The sequence below is a fragment of the Gossypium raimondii genome, chromosome 5, assembly GCF_025698545.1.
Source record: "Gossypium raimondii isolate GPD5lz chromosome 5, ASM2569854v1, whole genome shotgun sequence".
Lineage (NCBI taxonomy): Eukaryota > Viridiplantae > Streptophyta > Magnoliopsida > Malvales > Malvaceae > Gossypium > Gossypium raimondii.
The window spans coordinates 30,000,001-30,017,030 of record NC_068569.1 but is presented as its reverse complement, the minus strand read 5'-3'; the positions used below and the strand labels follow the sequence as shown (position 1 = coordinate 30,017,030).

Below are 17,030 nucleotides of genomic sequence, written 5' to 3'. Positions count from 1 at the left end.
TTAATTACCGGATGATAAAGTTAGATAATGAAGTTAGATTTTAGATTTTAAAATTTAAATTTTTTAAATATTTAATTATCAGATAACAAATATTTATAATAACCATTCGATTTTTTTATAATATATTATTTTTACATTAAAATTAATAAATAGATAAATTATTAAATCTACAAGACAATTCTTTTTAAAATGTAATATTTAAATTTTTAAAAGGTCACTACCAAACTAAAATTAAAAAGTTAAAATAATAAGATAATTTAAAATTTCAATAAAATTGGTAAATCACTGTAAATTTTTATATTTTATTTTTAAAATTAATTAAAAGAACATTCATTTATTATTAAATGAAACAATATATGTGTATTAGAGATGGTTTAGAATACAGATGCCGTAAAAAATTAAAAAAATTAAAACTTTGCTTCAACGACAAAGAGAAAAAATCTCTCTCAAATTTTCATTTTTTTTTTTTCTATCATTCCTTTCTTCTCCATCGTCAGATCTCTCTTTCATTCCTTGCACCAAATAAAACAAATAATTTAACCAATCAAATCCTCTCGCGCCAAATAAGAGGGAAATCCCTTCTTTTTTTTCTTCTCTATTTCCTTTCCCTTCAGGTTTTCCTCTCTCCTGTTTCTTCAAAACCCCTAAATGTTGTATGTATGTATGTATGTATCTCTTAGGCATCTGCGTCTGGATTTATTTTTGAAAATAATGAAAAATCAGTAACTGGCATGCTTTTTATGCATGTATGTGTGTATGTATGTATGTATGTATGTATGTATGTATGCATGTATGCATGTATACGAGCACCTATGCCTTTTTTTTAAATTTTTTAATTTGTGATTGACATATTTGCATCTTGGCGCCTCATTGTTTGTTAAATACTGATAAACCATTTAATAATTGCAGTTCGCTTTTTTTTTTTTTTTTAAGCTGGAAGTTTTGAGATTTTTTTTTTTATGTATGGCATGATTGTATTTCTATGTATGAATGGATCTACGCAGGTGGTTATGTGTGTTTAAGTAGATTTGCAGTTGGGTATAAATTTGTTAAAATACTGATAAATAGTTTTTGTTTTTTTGGTTGAATTTGAGATTTTTGTATATATGGCTTGACATGTTCCTATTTGTATGGATGGATTGATGTTTCTTTAAGCATATATGCGTCTGGGTATCTCTTTATTTGTAAAAAGATTGAGAAACCATTAATGGGTTTTTGTTTTTCTGGTGAATTTTAGTTGTGATTTAGGTTTTCTGGGGACATGGCGGATGGTATGGGAGGAGGGCCAACTAGTCCGGCAGGAGGGAGCCATGAGAGCGGAGGAGAGCACAGCAGTCCTCAGTCAACTGTGAGGGAACAAGATCGTTACCTCCCAATTGCTAATATAAGTAGAATCATGAAGAAAGCATTGCCTTCTAATGGGAAAATTGCTAAGGATGCTAAAGATACTGTTCAAGAATGTGTTTCCGAGTTCATCAGCTTCATCACTAGCGAGTATGTTAAGTTCTAATCTTGGTTTTATTGATTTCTTTTGGGAATTTTTTATGTTTCTTCAAATTGTTTAACTGAGAATTTGATGATTTTAAAATTATGGGGATGTCATTTTGAGACTCAGAGTTCTGTTTCAAATGTGATGTTTAGCATATATGTTACTCGCACATGGGGTTAGTGTTGTACTTGGGTATGTGTATGTTTAATTTCAATTTCCCAAGGTTTTCATGTATTTGGAGGGCCTTGAAAGATCGTATTTCTATGTCCATGTTTGGATATACTTTGGACATGATACTTAAAGAAAAATGAAGAGTCGGAGCAACATAGTTTAGCATGTATGAGAAAGTAGATTATGTGTTTTAGATTGCAACATTTGGTGACTTTTTAGGAAATTACTAAAGTTGGGAGTGACTTGATTAGAGTTTATTTTACTTGGATGCGATTTTGGTGTCTATAAAGTAGGGTCATAGGATTTTGGATTATAAAATTATATTATGTCCGGAAACATGAATTCATAATTTGGATTTGGATTTCGTTTGTTATATATATAAATTGTGACAATGAAATGCCTACATTATGTATAGATTAGTTATGATTCGATATGCTTATATATTTGGAAGGTATAAAACATGAATTTCAGATTTGCAAATATCCATATGTATTTCAAATTCATCACTAAATAAACATTCAACAAATCAATGAATTTGAAAAAATAATCATGAATGTAAAATTTGAATTCTAAATTCTCAAACACAACCTTATGATGTATTCTGAGCCCTTTTTGTACGAGCTAGAGATTCTTTGACAAACGGTGGTTTATATTGGTGCTTATTTCATTTTTACTGTTTCTCAGTAATTTGTGAAACTTGGTTATGTTTTATATGAATTGTAAATTGTGAATTTGGTGTTCCATGACGTGGCTGATGTGACTGAGACATTGCCTTTTGTTTCTGACATACTAATTTTCTGGTGTTTTTGAAAGCTGGATGCTTGTTGCTGTTCTTTAGTTTTGTTTTCAAGGGAATTTTTAGTTTATGTGAGAAAGTAGGATCCTTGTTCTTAATTCCAACTTTTGTTGATTTCTGGGTTGGACAAGGCTTATGTTTAGAATGATGGGTTTTTGCCTTTTAATGAGCCTTTTTTTCCTTCTCTACTGTGAACAAGAAATTCGTTGTGCCTGGTGTGAAAGCTCATTTGTTTGCTTGTTGATGTTTTTTATGTTAATGACTATTCTGTTTGGTGTTCAATTTTAGTGTTAATGGAAATTTAGGTTTCTTTATGTTAATATTCTTTTTGTCAGAATTCAGGTTAAGTTTTGTGAACTTGGTTCTGGCTGTTTGTTTTGTAGGGCAAGTGATAAATGTCAAAAAGAGAAAAGGAAGACAATTAATGGAGATGACTTGTTGTGGGCAATGGCAACATTAGGATTCGAAGACTATATCGAGCCACTTAAAATATATCTTGCCAGATACAGGGAGGTAAGCGGGCCTTGACTTTTGACCTATTTGTTTATTTACTTCACTTTCTGCTTGATTTTCTTAGCTTGTAGCTCTAACTTTTGACGTACTTTTCAATTGATCCAATTTGTCAATTTATCATAATTAGGAGTTAAAATTTTATGTTTATCATCATTGTCTTGCGAATCATTAGGCCCAGTTTACCTTAAATACTGCATTTCACCGCAAACACAATGCTAAATGAGTAAAAGTATTTGGCTTCTGTGGTTCAAATCATAATTTGATAACCCAAATAAAAAAGCCAAGAAAATGGAGTTTTTGTGGTCTGGAAGCTGACTTTTGGACAAAATAAGTTTATTATCCTCACATTTTCAACTTTTGATTATTTTAAACATTTTTTCTACTCTTAGATTTTTCACTGCACTTTTTCAATACAATGTCAAACCCTTTAAAATTTCTAAACCACATTTGTAAGCCCAAACTTTCTTAAAACAAGTATTTTTAACAACAATATTAAACTAGGCTTAAGTCTCAATTGACATGATTTAGAACTCCAAAACTTGATGTTCGATTCCTGACATTTTCATAGTCTTTATTAATTTGATCTGACTATTTCTTTCGTTTTTGCCTTTATCCCGGGACTGCTATATTCGGAATGAACATGATGCACAGTTGGAGGTAATTATGCTCTTTTGTTCACCACTAATATACTTTCTTGTAGTTTACTTGGATAGTGTCTCCAATGTCAAATGTAAACATTAACTGCAAACTTTCTAATTGACAGGGGGACACCAAGGGATCAGCCCGTGGTGGTGATGGATCTTTTAAAAGAGACGCAGCTGGAGCTCTTCCTGCCCAAAATCCACAGGTGAAACAAAGATTTGTTTAGATTCTTGTCTTTGTTACTAAGACTCAGCTATGAATGTCGGGTATGGGTATGAGTCTAAATTGGGTATATTAAAATTTTTCAAAGTTTTTTCCATGTATTCGAGGCCCTTAGACAGTCAGATACCTATAACCGTGTCTGGATATGTGTTGGATGTGTGTTGTACATCAGTACTTCAAGAAATATGAAATGTCGGAACAGTACATATTATTATTTCTGCACTAAAATTTTTATATACCTGGCATTTCTTTTTCCATTTTGTGAACTCCTCAACTGACATTACGATATTCTTTTGCATTGGCGGCAAATAAATTCTGCAGTTTTCAATCCAGGGGTCATTGAACTACATTAATTCCCAAGTAATTCTCTCTTTTTCCCTGTCTATCTTATTTTTTATTTTCTCTACAAGGTTGTTCATTTGTTGTTTATGTATATACATATGTATGTATCTTTCCTTTAAGAATGCATTATTGAATGTTTCACTGCTCATTAAATTCGTTGTAAACATTTTCACTTATCAGGCTTTGATTAGCACTAGATTGTACTGGTAGAGTTGAATATTTTTGTCGTCTGTGCCTCAAGTCCTCCATTTTATTTTGGTTACCTTAGCACCATGCAATTTATTTTTTCCAACAATTTCACTAGTTTGAGTAAAGTATCTTTGGGGTTCAAGGTTATCTCTCATTTTAACCTTTATTTTACAAATTGAATTTTTCTCTTGTGGGTCTTCGCTCCTAGTCACCTGGTTTCCTATTCTAAAAAGTGTGAAATTGATTTGATTTCAATAACCACACTGAGTTCTCTTTGATGAATGAATAAAGGGTTGGATTAGGTAAAGCATTTCACACCAGTATCTTGATTATTTTAGGAAACTTTCTTCTCCATTGTGGATCGAGTACTTGTACATTAAATGATAAATGGATGAATGATAGGATTACAATATTATAGTTTTTATTAAAATCAACTGATTGGATAACTATTTCCATGCATGATTTTGCACGTATGATTACTTCAATTTTACTGTCATTTAATCAAACATTGTAGATCACATTTTATGCCAATACGCAATTTGACTGACCCTTTGATTCTAAAGTGTTCCATCTTTAATCACTCAAGAATTAACAGCTTGTATTGTTGTTCCGACTTTTCATGTTTTTTTAAGTACCTGTCTCCAGAGCATTTCCAGACCTGGGTATGGGATGCAACCCTATTAGAGCCTGCCAAATATATGAAAATTTCTAGAAAAATTAGAAGTGCCTATGATAAACACATACTCGTGCAGCACACTTACATCTAGTTCTAAGTAAATTAGATAGTTGGATTGGGAAGCCTTTTGCAAAGCTATCAACCCCATTTGTCTTCCCTGTTTCCCTTCATTTTTTCTGCTGTCTTGATTGCAATATGGGACAGCAAAAGTTCATCCAGCAGCTAAGACTCCTTTTACACACTTTCAAGGGCATGTGAGGCTATTACTTCCCACTGCTTTGTGTGACACCCTGTCTAGCCAAATTAGGAGCTAATATAATGATGGTCTTGTAAGAAAAAGAGCAATCAAATTTGATAAATCCGGTATAAAGAAGACTTGAGGAAAATGTATTCATAGCAAAATTATGTAAAAGATTTTTAGATATTACGTCCATATGTTGCATTTGCATGTATGGTGCATGTTTCTACGTTTAGGTATTAGGTATATACAAAAGCTAGCTACATGCAAGCCAAGCCCATCCTAAACCCATGCTAGTTGCAACAATTAATAGCATTACAGAGTGATAAGAGAGATCATCAATACTTAGCCATATCCAATTTCATTAGTGTTCTGTCTAGTTGCTGGCCTATGTATAAACACGATGTTGTCAATTGTATAGCTTTGAAAAGAAATGCTTATTTGTAATGGCAGGATATTATGCAGATTCCAGAGTACACCCTATTTTTAGCTGTGCTGATTAGTATAGGATATTCTGTAGCTATGTTGCTCTGAGTCTTCATTTCTCCTGAAGTACTCATATATGACATTGGTGTCCATCACATTTCCAAACATAGGTCTGAGGATATGTTCTTGTAAAAACTCCCCAAATAAAAGGAAATAACTTGGGAAAGAAATGAAAAAGAATATACCTGTGTCAGAAATATGCCCATATCCAATTCTTACACCCAAGTTTAAGTACCATAGCCCTATAGCCTATAGATTATCAGCATATCTCTTGAAGGAAAACGATTTATGGTATCTTTTGCTTATGTAATAGGGAAAATGTTGCTCGTTGCCTGAGTTGGATGAAAGGGCTGTTTCAAAATTAAAAAACACGATGGTAGTCAAGAGCTCAAACTTATGCTATTTTCAATATGTTATCTAGTTAGTAAAATAATAGATGTACATATTAGCATTTGCAACAAGATATGTTTCTGAGAGTCTGGGATTCAGGATCGTGTATTTAACATGAGTATACTCAATTTTTTTCTATGTTCTTTCATATGTTTGGATAACATAGGGCAAAAGTTTTTTCATTGTAATGGCAACGAAGTAGTTTGTAGTCTCCATGATATATATCCTCCGTGCAAAAAGATAAAGGTTTTTCACCAAAAATTGTTGAAAATTTTAGCTGTGAAAGGACTATTTCTCCTTGTTCTCTCTTGAAACCTGTCTGGTCTATTTTTGCTAATCTATCTCTAAATGCCGGAAAAGAAAGAAAAAACTGTCCTGGTTTTTCATTTTTGGTAGCAGGTTGATCTGTTGCAACCTATCGTATTTCAATGATTCAGTTTTCTATTAATAATGCAGGCACAAGGACAGCATATGATCATTCCCTCCATGCAAGGCAATGAATAAGTAGCTGTTGCCCGATCCTAGCATTCGCTACCAAGTTTACAAGGGCTGGTTAAATTGTGGGATTCATCTTATTTATGAAAAGCTATAGTTCTAAGGTGATTTGGGAGTTGTAAAAAGGTCTTTTTTAAGTGCTGTCCATTGGGCACCTCTGCGCCATGGTCTCCGAGCAGCATCGGCATCTGCCGGTCTTAATGCTCGAACACCACCAGAGACCACATGCCTTGGTGTGGTAGCATTATATGACGGATAACTAGTTGCATTGTGCATTTGAGAAAAATATTGGTTTTAGATATTTGAATGCTTTATGCTTCATTTCTGCATATTTCACCATGAATGAATCATTTTAAGCTCTTACAATTCCTTTTTGGAGATATTGTTTAGGGATGAACAAAATGTGGGTTTACCGAATAAGCTTGATAGAAACCAATCAATTTTGGTTCATTCAGTTTGGTTTTATGTTTTTGTTAATCCTTTTTACCATTATTGGACTCAACCCAACATGAGTAAGAAACCGAAATGACCAATCAAATTGAACTGAGTAGTTTTGGTTGGGTTTCAATTGGATTGGTCAGTTTTTGGAGAATGGATAGATTAGTCATGATCTTATGCGATCGGTACTCTTTCATCATTTGTGGATTTGTGATGCTAACCACAATTTAGCAGCAGGTGACATGATTTTTGGGTTGAAAGGTGGACAGGTGTGCAATCTCATGAGGCAAGCACGATCAATTTTTATAAGTGTAGCATTATTTTCGCACAAAACAAGGTAAAAATACCAAGGAAATTTTTTTAGTAAGAGTAAGATTATATATTTTTTCATTTAATTAAAAATTTATCTAATTTTTATGTTTTAGATAAAAGAGTAAATTATCTTTTATTAAAAATTGTATTTATTTATATTGTTAAAATTTGACGTGGTTGATAAAATAATCATATTACATAATTGTATCACTTATGCTATATTTTTTTATTTTTTAATAAAAGACAATATAATTCAACTTTTATTATAAAAGATACTTTTAACTATAATTTTATTTTATTTTAAATTTGTCTCAATGTCAATAGTAAACGCTCCGTCTCTTTTTGTTTTAAAATCAACTTAAGGGCAAAATTTTTATAATGTGCTAAAATATTTGATTTACTAAAATATAAAAATTTACTGCATTTGCTTAAGTTGCTCTGTTTTATATATAGTATCACTTGCTCTTAGATTATAACTATCTGTCTAAAAAATAGAGAGTTTGAAAAAAATATATATTCGAAAAATGCGTTTGAGCAAAAAATAAGGTTCATTTTCTAAACGGTCTCGACCTCGGTTAGCTTGTTTCGGCTTGGGCTGAATTTGTAAAAAAAAAATGATGCTTTTATTGTCACTGTTTTGTTGTTATTTTGCTATTATATTGTTACTATTTTATTATTATTGTTTGGATATTGTATAATTTTTGTTTTATTGTTAATTTTGTTACTATTTTAGAGGCATTTACTTGTTACATTATATCTATTTTAGTGTTATTTAAGTATAAATATTTATTTTAATTTAATGGAAAACATTTATTTTAATATTTTTAGTGAATTTGATATGTTATATTTTTAAAATTATTTTTATATGAAAATAATAATATAAAAATGTTTAATATGGGAAGCCGAGTTGAGTTTGGGTTTTAACATTTTTATTTGAATCAACTCAAGTAAAATTTAAAATTCATTTTTCAGACTAAATTTATATTTAAAAAATAGATTTAAAATTTTATTAGGATTCAATCCGAGCATAATAACCTCTAATCTAGATATTGGTGTATTTCTTGGCTACTAGTGTTTCTTGTTACTGCACCTCTAGTCAAGGTCAGATACTATACAATACCATTCTACTTTTTCTTGCTTCATTCTAGAATTAATGATAGTCAAAGTTGGCTTCTGATGGGTAATGTCTTTACGATTAGAGTGTTCTTGTTTCGGCTTAGGAACATGAACTTGGGGTATGTGGTAGATAGGAAATATCAAAACTTTAGTTGAAAGTAAAACAAATGTCATGCAAACAATCCATTAATAAATTAATAAAATTTCTAATAACAATGATCAATTCAAGTAATTATCTTAATTGAAGTACACAAAATAAAAAATAATAATGTTATATTAAAATTACCTATGATGTACATATAAATAACATGTACGACTATATATTTAAAAGAAAGGAGGAAAAGCTTTGTACTATTGATTATATCATGAATATTTATATAAATTTTGAGATTGCAAGTTTCAAGCAATTTCATTTTTCCATTAATTAACCAATTGAATAATCAGCCAACACATAAAAACAAAGTCCACTATGCCTACAACTACCACCTTTCTTTTTCTTAATTTAAAGGGAAGTGGGGCTAGCCCTATTCTGTTTTTCTCCTTTTACGTTCTTGACTTGCTGCAAAATCAAGCAGATGAATCAACATATAAAAACAAAGTCCACTATGGAGGCATGAAATAAATGAAAGCAAATAAAACAAAATGGCCTACCACTACCACCTTTCTTTTTCTTAATTTAAAGTTAATAACTTGGTCTTGCCGGCAGCCACACCCACCTCCGGCTAGTTACCCATCACCGCTATTTCAACAATTTTGTTTAGTTTTTAGTTTCACTCCATTATTTAAAAAAAAAAAAAATTGTTACGATTTTAGTTTCAGTGCACTCTAATTTTTTTAAAGTTGTGATGATTTTAGTTCAATATGTTTTCAATTTTCACTGAAGGTGGTGATGGTTTTAGTTCTAGTTGTGAAAGTAACGCTATCATATTTATTGGGAGCTCAAAGAACCTCATCATGAGAGTATTCGTAAAATTAGACTTTAAGATGTAGAAAAAGATAAACTATTTGAGACTTGACTTTTTCTATATATGATATAATGGGTCTCTTAGAGTTTTTGATGATGGCAAGACTAAGATGTAAATATTAACAAATTGATTAAGGTGATGCATCTCTAGATTATTTTGATTTTTTCCAATCTTGTGGTTATTCTCAATTTGTTTTTCTCATTTATTAGAGATTTTCTACATACGGTAATATTTGCGCATAAACTTATAGTGTTTTATGTATTGTATGCATCATTTATTATATTTATGCACCGATTGTTTGTAGTTACTTCTAATGATATGTACTTAAGTATTCTTTTCTTAAATAAAACTTTTTACAAAAAACAAAAACAAAACCATCAATATAAGCAATGAAAACATAGCTCAAAAATAACATTGTAAAATATAATAATGTAAACTTCACAAGTAGTCACTCAATTGTTAGTGTGCTTCGTTTTAATTATTCAAGTTTAAAATAATTGTTTTAGTCACTTATGTTATTGACATTTAATATTTTGGTCATTCATTCGTTAAATTACTAACGGAATACTAACATGATTTTTTTATTGGCATAATAATAAATTTAGCCCCCAATGTTTACAAATTTTATCAGTTTGGTCTTAATTATAAAAAAATTCAAGAAATTCCTCAACTTTACACCTTTTATCAATTTAGTCTTGATTCTTAAAATTAAAAGTTCCTTTTTCGATAAAAATGAAAAAAAAAAAGTGAAATTAAAAAAAAAGATACCAAAATGAAAAAAATAAAACAAAAATTGAATTAACCCAAAATTTTACACGATTTCTTTAACTTGGTAATGCAGGACCTCAATTTTCAATCCTAGAATTATTTGCATGAAAGTTTTCAGTGCTTCAAAGGTTTTGCATCAAGCTTTGAATTTTTGGCTTTGAAGTTGGATTTCAAAAATGTTATATATGCTATACAACATGAATTTCAAGACAACAATATTTAATACTGGTTTTCATTTTTAGGCATTTGATGAAATGCTCTCACTTTGTGAACATGTATTGTGTTCAATCCTCTAACACAAAGAACAAGGATGTGAAGTTGATCGATTTTGCAATATGAAATCAGTAGCTTGATATGTCGTAATTCGGTGTAGTAAATTAAACTAGTTTTCACACATAAAGAGCTTGAATACAAGCATTTCTGTTACAGTTTAGTTAAGTTTCTTTAGTTTTATGTTGGCCTTAAGGGCCGAATGAGGCCTAAGTGAGAGCTAACGTCATTCGTAAGTGTGCATGAGACAATTATAAGGCATTTGAGATCGATACTGGATGCTATATCGCAATACGAAAGAGTCGATGTCGTAACATAGATAATAGAATGGAGAGAGAACGAAACTGCCTTGGATGTCGTGACATACCCCTGAAGACACCCCAAGGAGGAGTACACTGACTTCAATTTCTTAACACAAGTCTTGGAGTGTGGCGACATCGACCTTGGGATGAAAATTAAATACAGCAGCGGCGTTTTGGTCTGCACAATCAAACTTAAAGCTTGATTCTTTCTTTAGATTTAGGGTTTTTTTTTTTAGGTTTTCTAGAGTTTAGTTTATTTGTCTTTGTTTTATTTGAAGAGATCTGATTTGTAAATGAGATAAACTCTTGTGGATTCGAACTTATTATCAATATCAATCAGACTTTTCTTAAACTCTCTACTTTAATTTATTCATTATGATTAATTCTTCCGTTTATTCCGTGTTGTTTATGAAAGCCATGAGGAACTAATCCTTCTATGGGAGATTAACGAGTGGAGTCATGATCTCTTAACTATTTTTTAGGGCTACTTACGGATCAACTTTTTCGGAAAGGAATAATGTGAAACAAACCCTAGGTTTGACAACCTAGGGAAGTTATCAAGGTGGAATTAACCCAAAATTGGTATTGCCTATTCATGAACACATTGAACCCAAGCTAGTCTGGACTGTGAGGTCGAAAGATAAGTAATTCTTTCTAACTCGTTATGTTAGTGGAAGATCGAAAGATCCTGTTAGGGTAGCGACTAGTTGATTAAAGAAAAACCCAAGACAACAGTTGGTTAGGATTGCTGAAGCGAGCTAATCACAGATCTTCAGATTTGATTCACTTTATTTCTCTTTATCTTTTGTAAATTTACTTCTTTTATATTATATTATTTCATTAATATAAAAACCTTAAAAATATCTTTTATTTTACTTTCGTACTATACCTGATTTAAAAGTATTAATTAGATCTTTAAGTGTTTATGTAACACCCCTTATCCAAAACCGTTGCCGGAGTCGAGCATGAGGCGTTACTTAACTTAAAAGTTCGGGGCATAAAAATTTACTTTTCAAAGTTATTTCACTGTTCATAATAAGGCTGTCCACCTGTGCAGAAGTTACTAAATTAATTATAACTCAAGATACGAAACTTAAAATTTAGATCCGTAAATTTTCCCTGAAACTAGACTCATATATCTTTTTACCATAAAATTTTCAGAATTTTTGTTTTAGAAAATTAGTACAGTTTATTAGTTAAAGTATCCCCTGTTTCACTAATCGACTGTCCTGACATCTCGTCACTAAAATTCAATAATCTCATTGTACAGACTTCATATAGTGTTCTCACTTGATTCTACAGAAAATAGACTCAATAAGGAATCTAGACATATAAATTACAACTCATAACTATTTTTTTAAAATTTTTAATGATTTTCCAAATTTAGAACAGGGGATTTCGAAAACCACTTGGACCTTGTACAACTAAAATACAAATATCTCAGGATATATAATTCCTTTGTCTACACCGTTATTTTTCTATGAAAATAGACTCAATAAGCTTTAATTTTATATCTCATCCATCCTATAATTAATTTTCTACTATCCTTGGTGATTTTTCAAAATCACGTCACTACTGCTGTCTCAAAACTAATTTACTACAAATTTTTACTTTTCATGATTTCTATGCATAATATATCACCTAGACATTTACAACAACAAATACCTTTATACTTAGCCATTTTAATAACTATTCATCATCAAATATTTACATATCATCTTTTGGTCATATCTTAAGAATATACAATCGAAGTGACCAAGTCCCTATACATGCCATAGCTCAAAACGTTTATCGTCTTAAAATACCGAGTTGTGGTGGTTGATAGTGTGAACGCTCTCCAACGTCTTCAAGATCCCGACTATGCTTAATAATACTATATGAAAGAAAAAGAAATAAAAGAAGTAAGCATAAAGCTTAGTAAGTTTACAAGTAAATAAATGACATCATTTAACATAAATAAGGATATGCAAGTACCATGTTCTTAAGTTTTCTCTTTACTTAATCTCATTTACTTATTTACTTACTTACCTACTTAGATAGCTTAAGATTATAACTTATTCTTCTCTTGTTGAAATATCGGTTCTCACTGATAACATATATATTCTTAACTCTTATAACTCAACTGAAATTGTTAATTATACTTTTACTTGAACTTCCATATAACTTAATCTGTTTTCTAGCCGGTTGAGCCACATTGGAATAATAAGGATACTTGGGTCTCATATCTGATAATAACATGCCAAAGCCATGTCCCAGACATGGTGTAACACCCCTATACCATGTTCAACTTAAGGAACCTGATATAGGAATATTACATTTGGTGCCAAATTAATTCTTGGCTAATTACTAATATATTTGAACACAAAAAGTAATACTTGGAACGTACCTAATATTTTTCCTAAGTACATGCCATTCTAGTTAAAACTTAAAACATACCCTGTTGTTGCTTGAATATGTGATGAGATGAAAACTTGCAATCTCAAATTCAACTCTCCAAAAATTTCTGTATCTAATCTGCGCACGGAAACAAACCGTACGCTGAGTATACACCTAGTGGTATTACTATAATACAAATATTTACGGTAAAAACAACATATATATACACATTAAATCTTACCACTATTTTACCATTAATAAATCATTCATGCATTTAAACTTTAATTTTATTTCAAATGTATGTGTTCCAAATAGTTTCTTTTCATTTTAACTTATTTATCTTCTTACTATATCAGTATCTATTTCACGTCTTTCATCAATAACCATTTCATAAAATCATTATTTCATTTATTTCATTTATATACCTCAATTTAATAACTTATTCTATTTCATATCTAAACCTTACAACATCAGTCTTTCATTAACTATTTCACCTTCATTTCAATTTCTCATTCCATTTCAATAATTTATCCATTATCCATTTTCATTGTCAATTCGTTCTTTTATAATCAATTTACGTTAGAGTCTTTAAATACTCACTTCATACACTAAATCCATAAATATATTTTTCAATACCTTGTATTCAATTAAATTCAAGTATTATTTCACTATTTCAAATTATTTCACTTTTTACTTCTCATTTTTACATCATTTCATATTATCAAAATCTATTTCATAAAATTTATCCTTATCTGTTTCTTGAACCATAATTCTTACCTTTCACATATGTCATATCATTCATATTTAGTTTTATCAGTAAATTTATTTCATTTGCCCTTATTAACTTGACTCGGACTCGGCGGATACACGGATTCCAACCAAACACACCAAGAAATGATGAATCGATATGATGAGCGATATAAATAACAATATTCAACACACAAAGTCTTGAACACGTAATAAGAATTGATAATGATTCGCACACAAAGTGCGAGTCGATAATGATAAGATATGAGACTCGACACACAAAGTGCCGAATCGATATGATATGATGAGTCGGCACATAAGTGCTCGATCGAAGAAGCAAACAAGTACTCCGTACTCTTTCATATCCTATGGCATGCCAACTATATCCGACTAGCCCGACTAGTTAATAGGGTTTTTAATTTACTTTTCAGTATAATTTTCATCTTAGCTTAGTATCGATTATAAAATTTCTTATTTCAATCGGTTTCACAGTATTACAGTAATTCATTACTTCAGTATTTTCACAGTTCAATGCAGTACACATAACAATATTCAGTATTCCATAATTCAGTTTAGTATAAGTCTCACATATCAATTTCCACTTTCTCAATTTCAATTCCAATAAAATCCATATCAATGACCAATTTCAATATCCCAATTCAATTCAATAATTCAATTTAAACCATTTCAATTTCTATTCAATAATTACATTTCAATTCAAATTCACTTTCCACTTTCCAATCTACCAATACATATTCCAGATATTCACATGTAATCATACTTGATCCAGTCAAACCACTTTTCAATCGATACTCAATTCAAGTATTCACACTTATTCATAAATTAATTCACTTTGACTCAATTCACACACACACACACACACACACACACACACACACACACATATATATATATATAAAATTCATTTTTCAATTAAATTCAAATCACTAATTACTTTTCGGTCAATATACATTTCAAAGATTCACATGTTTATTTATTTTTATTTTTATTTTTATTTTATTTTCATTCAATCCAATTTAATTCAATTACTTAATTCAAATCATTTTTAATTTCTAATTTGTTCTCCTTCAATTTCAATAGCCATAAACATTTTTGAATCAATTTCATTCAATTCAGTATTATCATTTCAATTGCTTACCAAATTTTACCTACCATGCATTTTAATAAAATATAACAATTAATAGTAAATAGATTTGAATTATAGTAATACAAACCCGAATTTCGCAGATACTCCCCGACGACCTTCTCCTCCCCTTTTTGTGTCGATACCTCGAATTCTTTTTTTTAGCTACGAAAATTAAATAATTATACTATTAATTACAGCACAAATTTTACAATAATAATTGAATTTCTATTCAATTTCTTCGATATTCTCAATTTGATCCTAACTAGGTTCACTTACTTTCCTAACTCAATTCACACTTTATTTCTATTCAAATTTCATCTAAACTCAAATTTAACTACTAAATTTTGAGCATATTTCACTAATTTCGAATTTTTCTTAATTTAGTCCCTACAACATAAAACTTATAGCTTACTTTACAATTTAATCCCTTTATCTATTCTAACTTAAATTTCATTCATTTAAATCCTAATTCATCTTTTGTTCAACATAAACTATTCTTGAAAACCTATGAACTTACAAAATATCAACTTAATTCTATCAAAATCTGGTTTTAAAGCTTTAAAACATCAAATTTAAGAGAAAATGGCTTAATTTAGCTTACCAATTAAACTTGAAGCTTCCAAATCCTAATTCTCCCTTTTTCTTTTCTTTCCCCTTTTCTTTCTTTCTTTTTCGTCTGTTCTCTGTAACTCTCTCTTTCTCTTTTTTCTTTCTCCCTTCTCTTCTCTGTTTCTTCTTTCGTTATATATATATATAATTAATCTAAAATTAATCTTTAGAAAAGGCATAATTGCCTATTTGGTCCTTTTAACTTTTCTTTAATCTATAATTAATCTTTTATCCCTATCGCAATTTAATCTTTTTCATAATTAACCTCAATTTAGACAAATTCACTTAATTAAAACCCGATTAACTACACAACTAACTTCATAAATATTTATAATAAATATTTACAATTCTAATTTACCGAATGAAGTCCCGAGAATACATTTCTTTTTCTTCTTTTTTTAATTCAATCCTTTTAAATCAATTAACCATCGAAACATTAAAACTTCTTAACGAAACTTTAATACTACCCTATTAACACTCTGTAAATATTTATAAAAATATTTACGGCTCATTTATAATACCGAGTTCTCGATACCTCGTTTTTGACCCAATTTACCTAATAATTTCTTTTAAATCACAAAATTTACTAATTCAAAAATATTTCTAAAATCACGCTTAACTTATAATTATTAATTAATAAATTTTTTCCAACTTTTTCATCAAATTTAGTGATCTCAAATCACTGTTCTGACACTACTGAAAATTGGGCTGTTACACATGGTCTTACATGGGATGTTTCTTGTACTGCCAATGCCATATCCCAGATATGGTCTTACATGGGAGTTCTCATATCGGTGCCCATGCCATGTCCCAAACATGGTCTTTCGGGGGACCTCTCATCTCGGTGCCAACGCCATGTCCCAAATATGGTCTTCCATGAGACCTCTCATGATCTCAATGATGCCAATGCCATGTCTCAGACATGGTCTTACATGAGATCTCTTTACCCAAATATCATGACATTTGTATCCAATACATTACTAATGTTTCAACGGGGCTTGTATCACTAATTCTCTGTTATCTCATACTTGAGTCAACATTAAATATTTTCATAAAATAAATACATAATTGCTGAAAAATAACAGCATTAATAATAATTATTGAAATATTGCATTTATTTACCGTAAACTTACCTCGGTACAAAAATGTGATCAAATCTAACACTTTAGTCCTCAATTTTTTTCTTTCCCTGATCTAGCTCCAAATTTCATTCTTCTCAATCTATAATAGCAAATTTAGCTTATTTAATACTCACATTCATCAAAACAATCCTTGACTCAATTTGGGAAATTACAGTTTTGCCTCTAAACTTTTACATATTTACACTTTTG

General features: G+C 30.2%; 1 protein-coding gene across 1 annotated transcript; it reads left to right on the top strand.

Annotated features, from left to right (window-relative positions):
- The first annotated feature begins 398 nt into the window (after positions 1 to 398).
- LOC105771006 (nuclear transcription factor Y subunit B-1) lies at positions 399 to 7,015 on the top strand. Its single transcript, XM_052631641.1, has 6 exons — positions 399 to 614; positions 1,238 to 1,494; positions 2,840 to 3,626; positions 3,733 to 3,816; positions 4,155 to 4,193; positions 6,611 to 7,015. The coding sequence occupies exons 2-3, from the start codon at positions 1,262 to 1,264 to the stop codon at positions 2,982 to 2,984; spliced, it is 378 nt and encodes a 125-aa protein (XP_052487601.1). The 5' UTR covers positions 399 to 614; positions 1,238 to 1,261; the 3' UTR covers positions 2,985 to 3,626; positions 3,733 to 3,816; positions 4,155 to 4,193; positions 6,611 to 7,015.
- Positions 7,016 to 17,030: the final 10,015 nt, after the last annotated feature.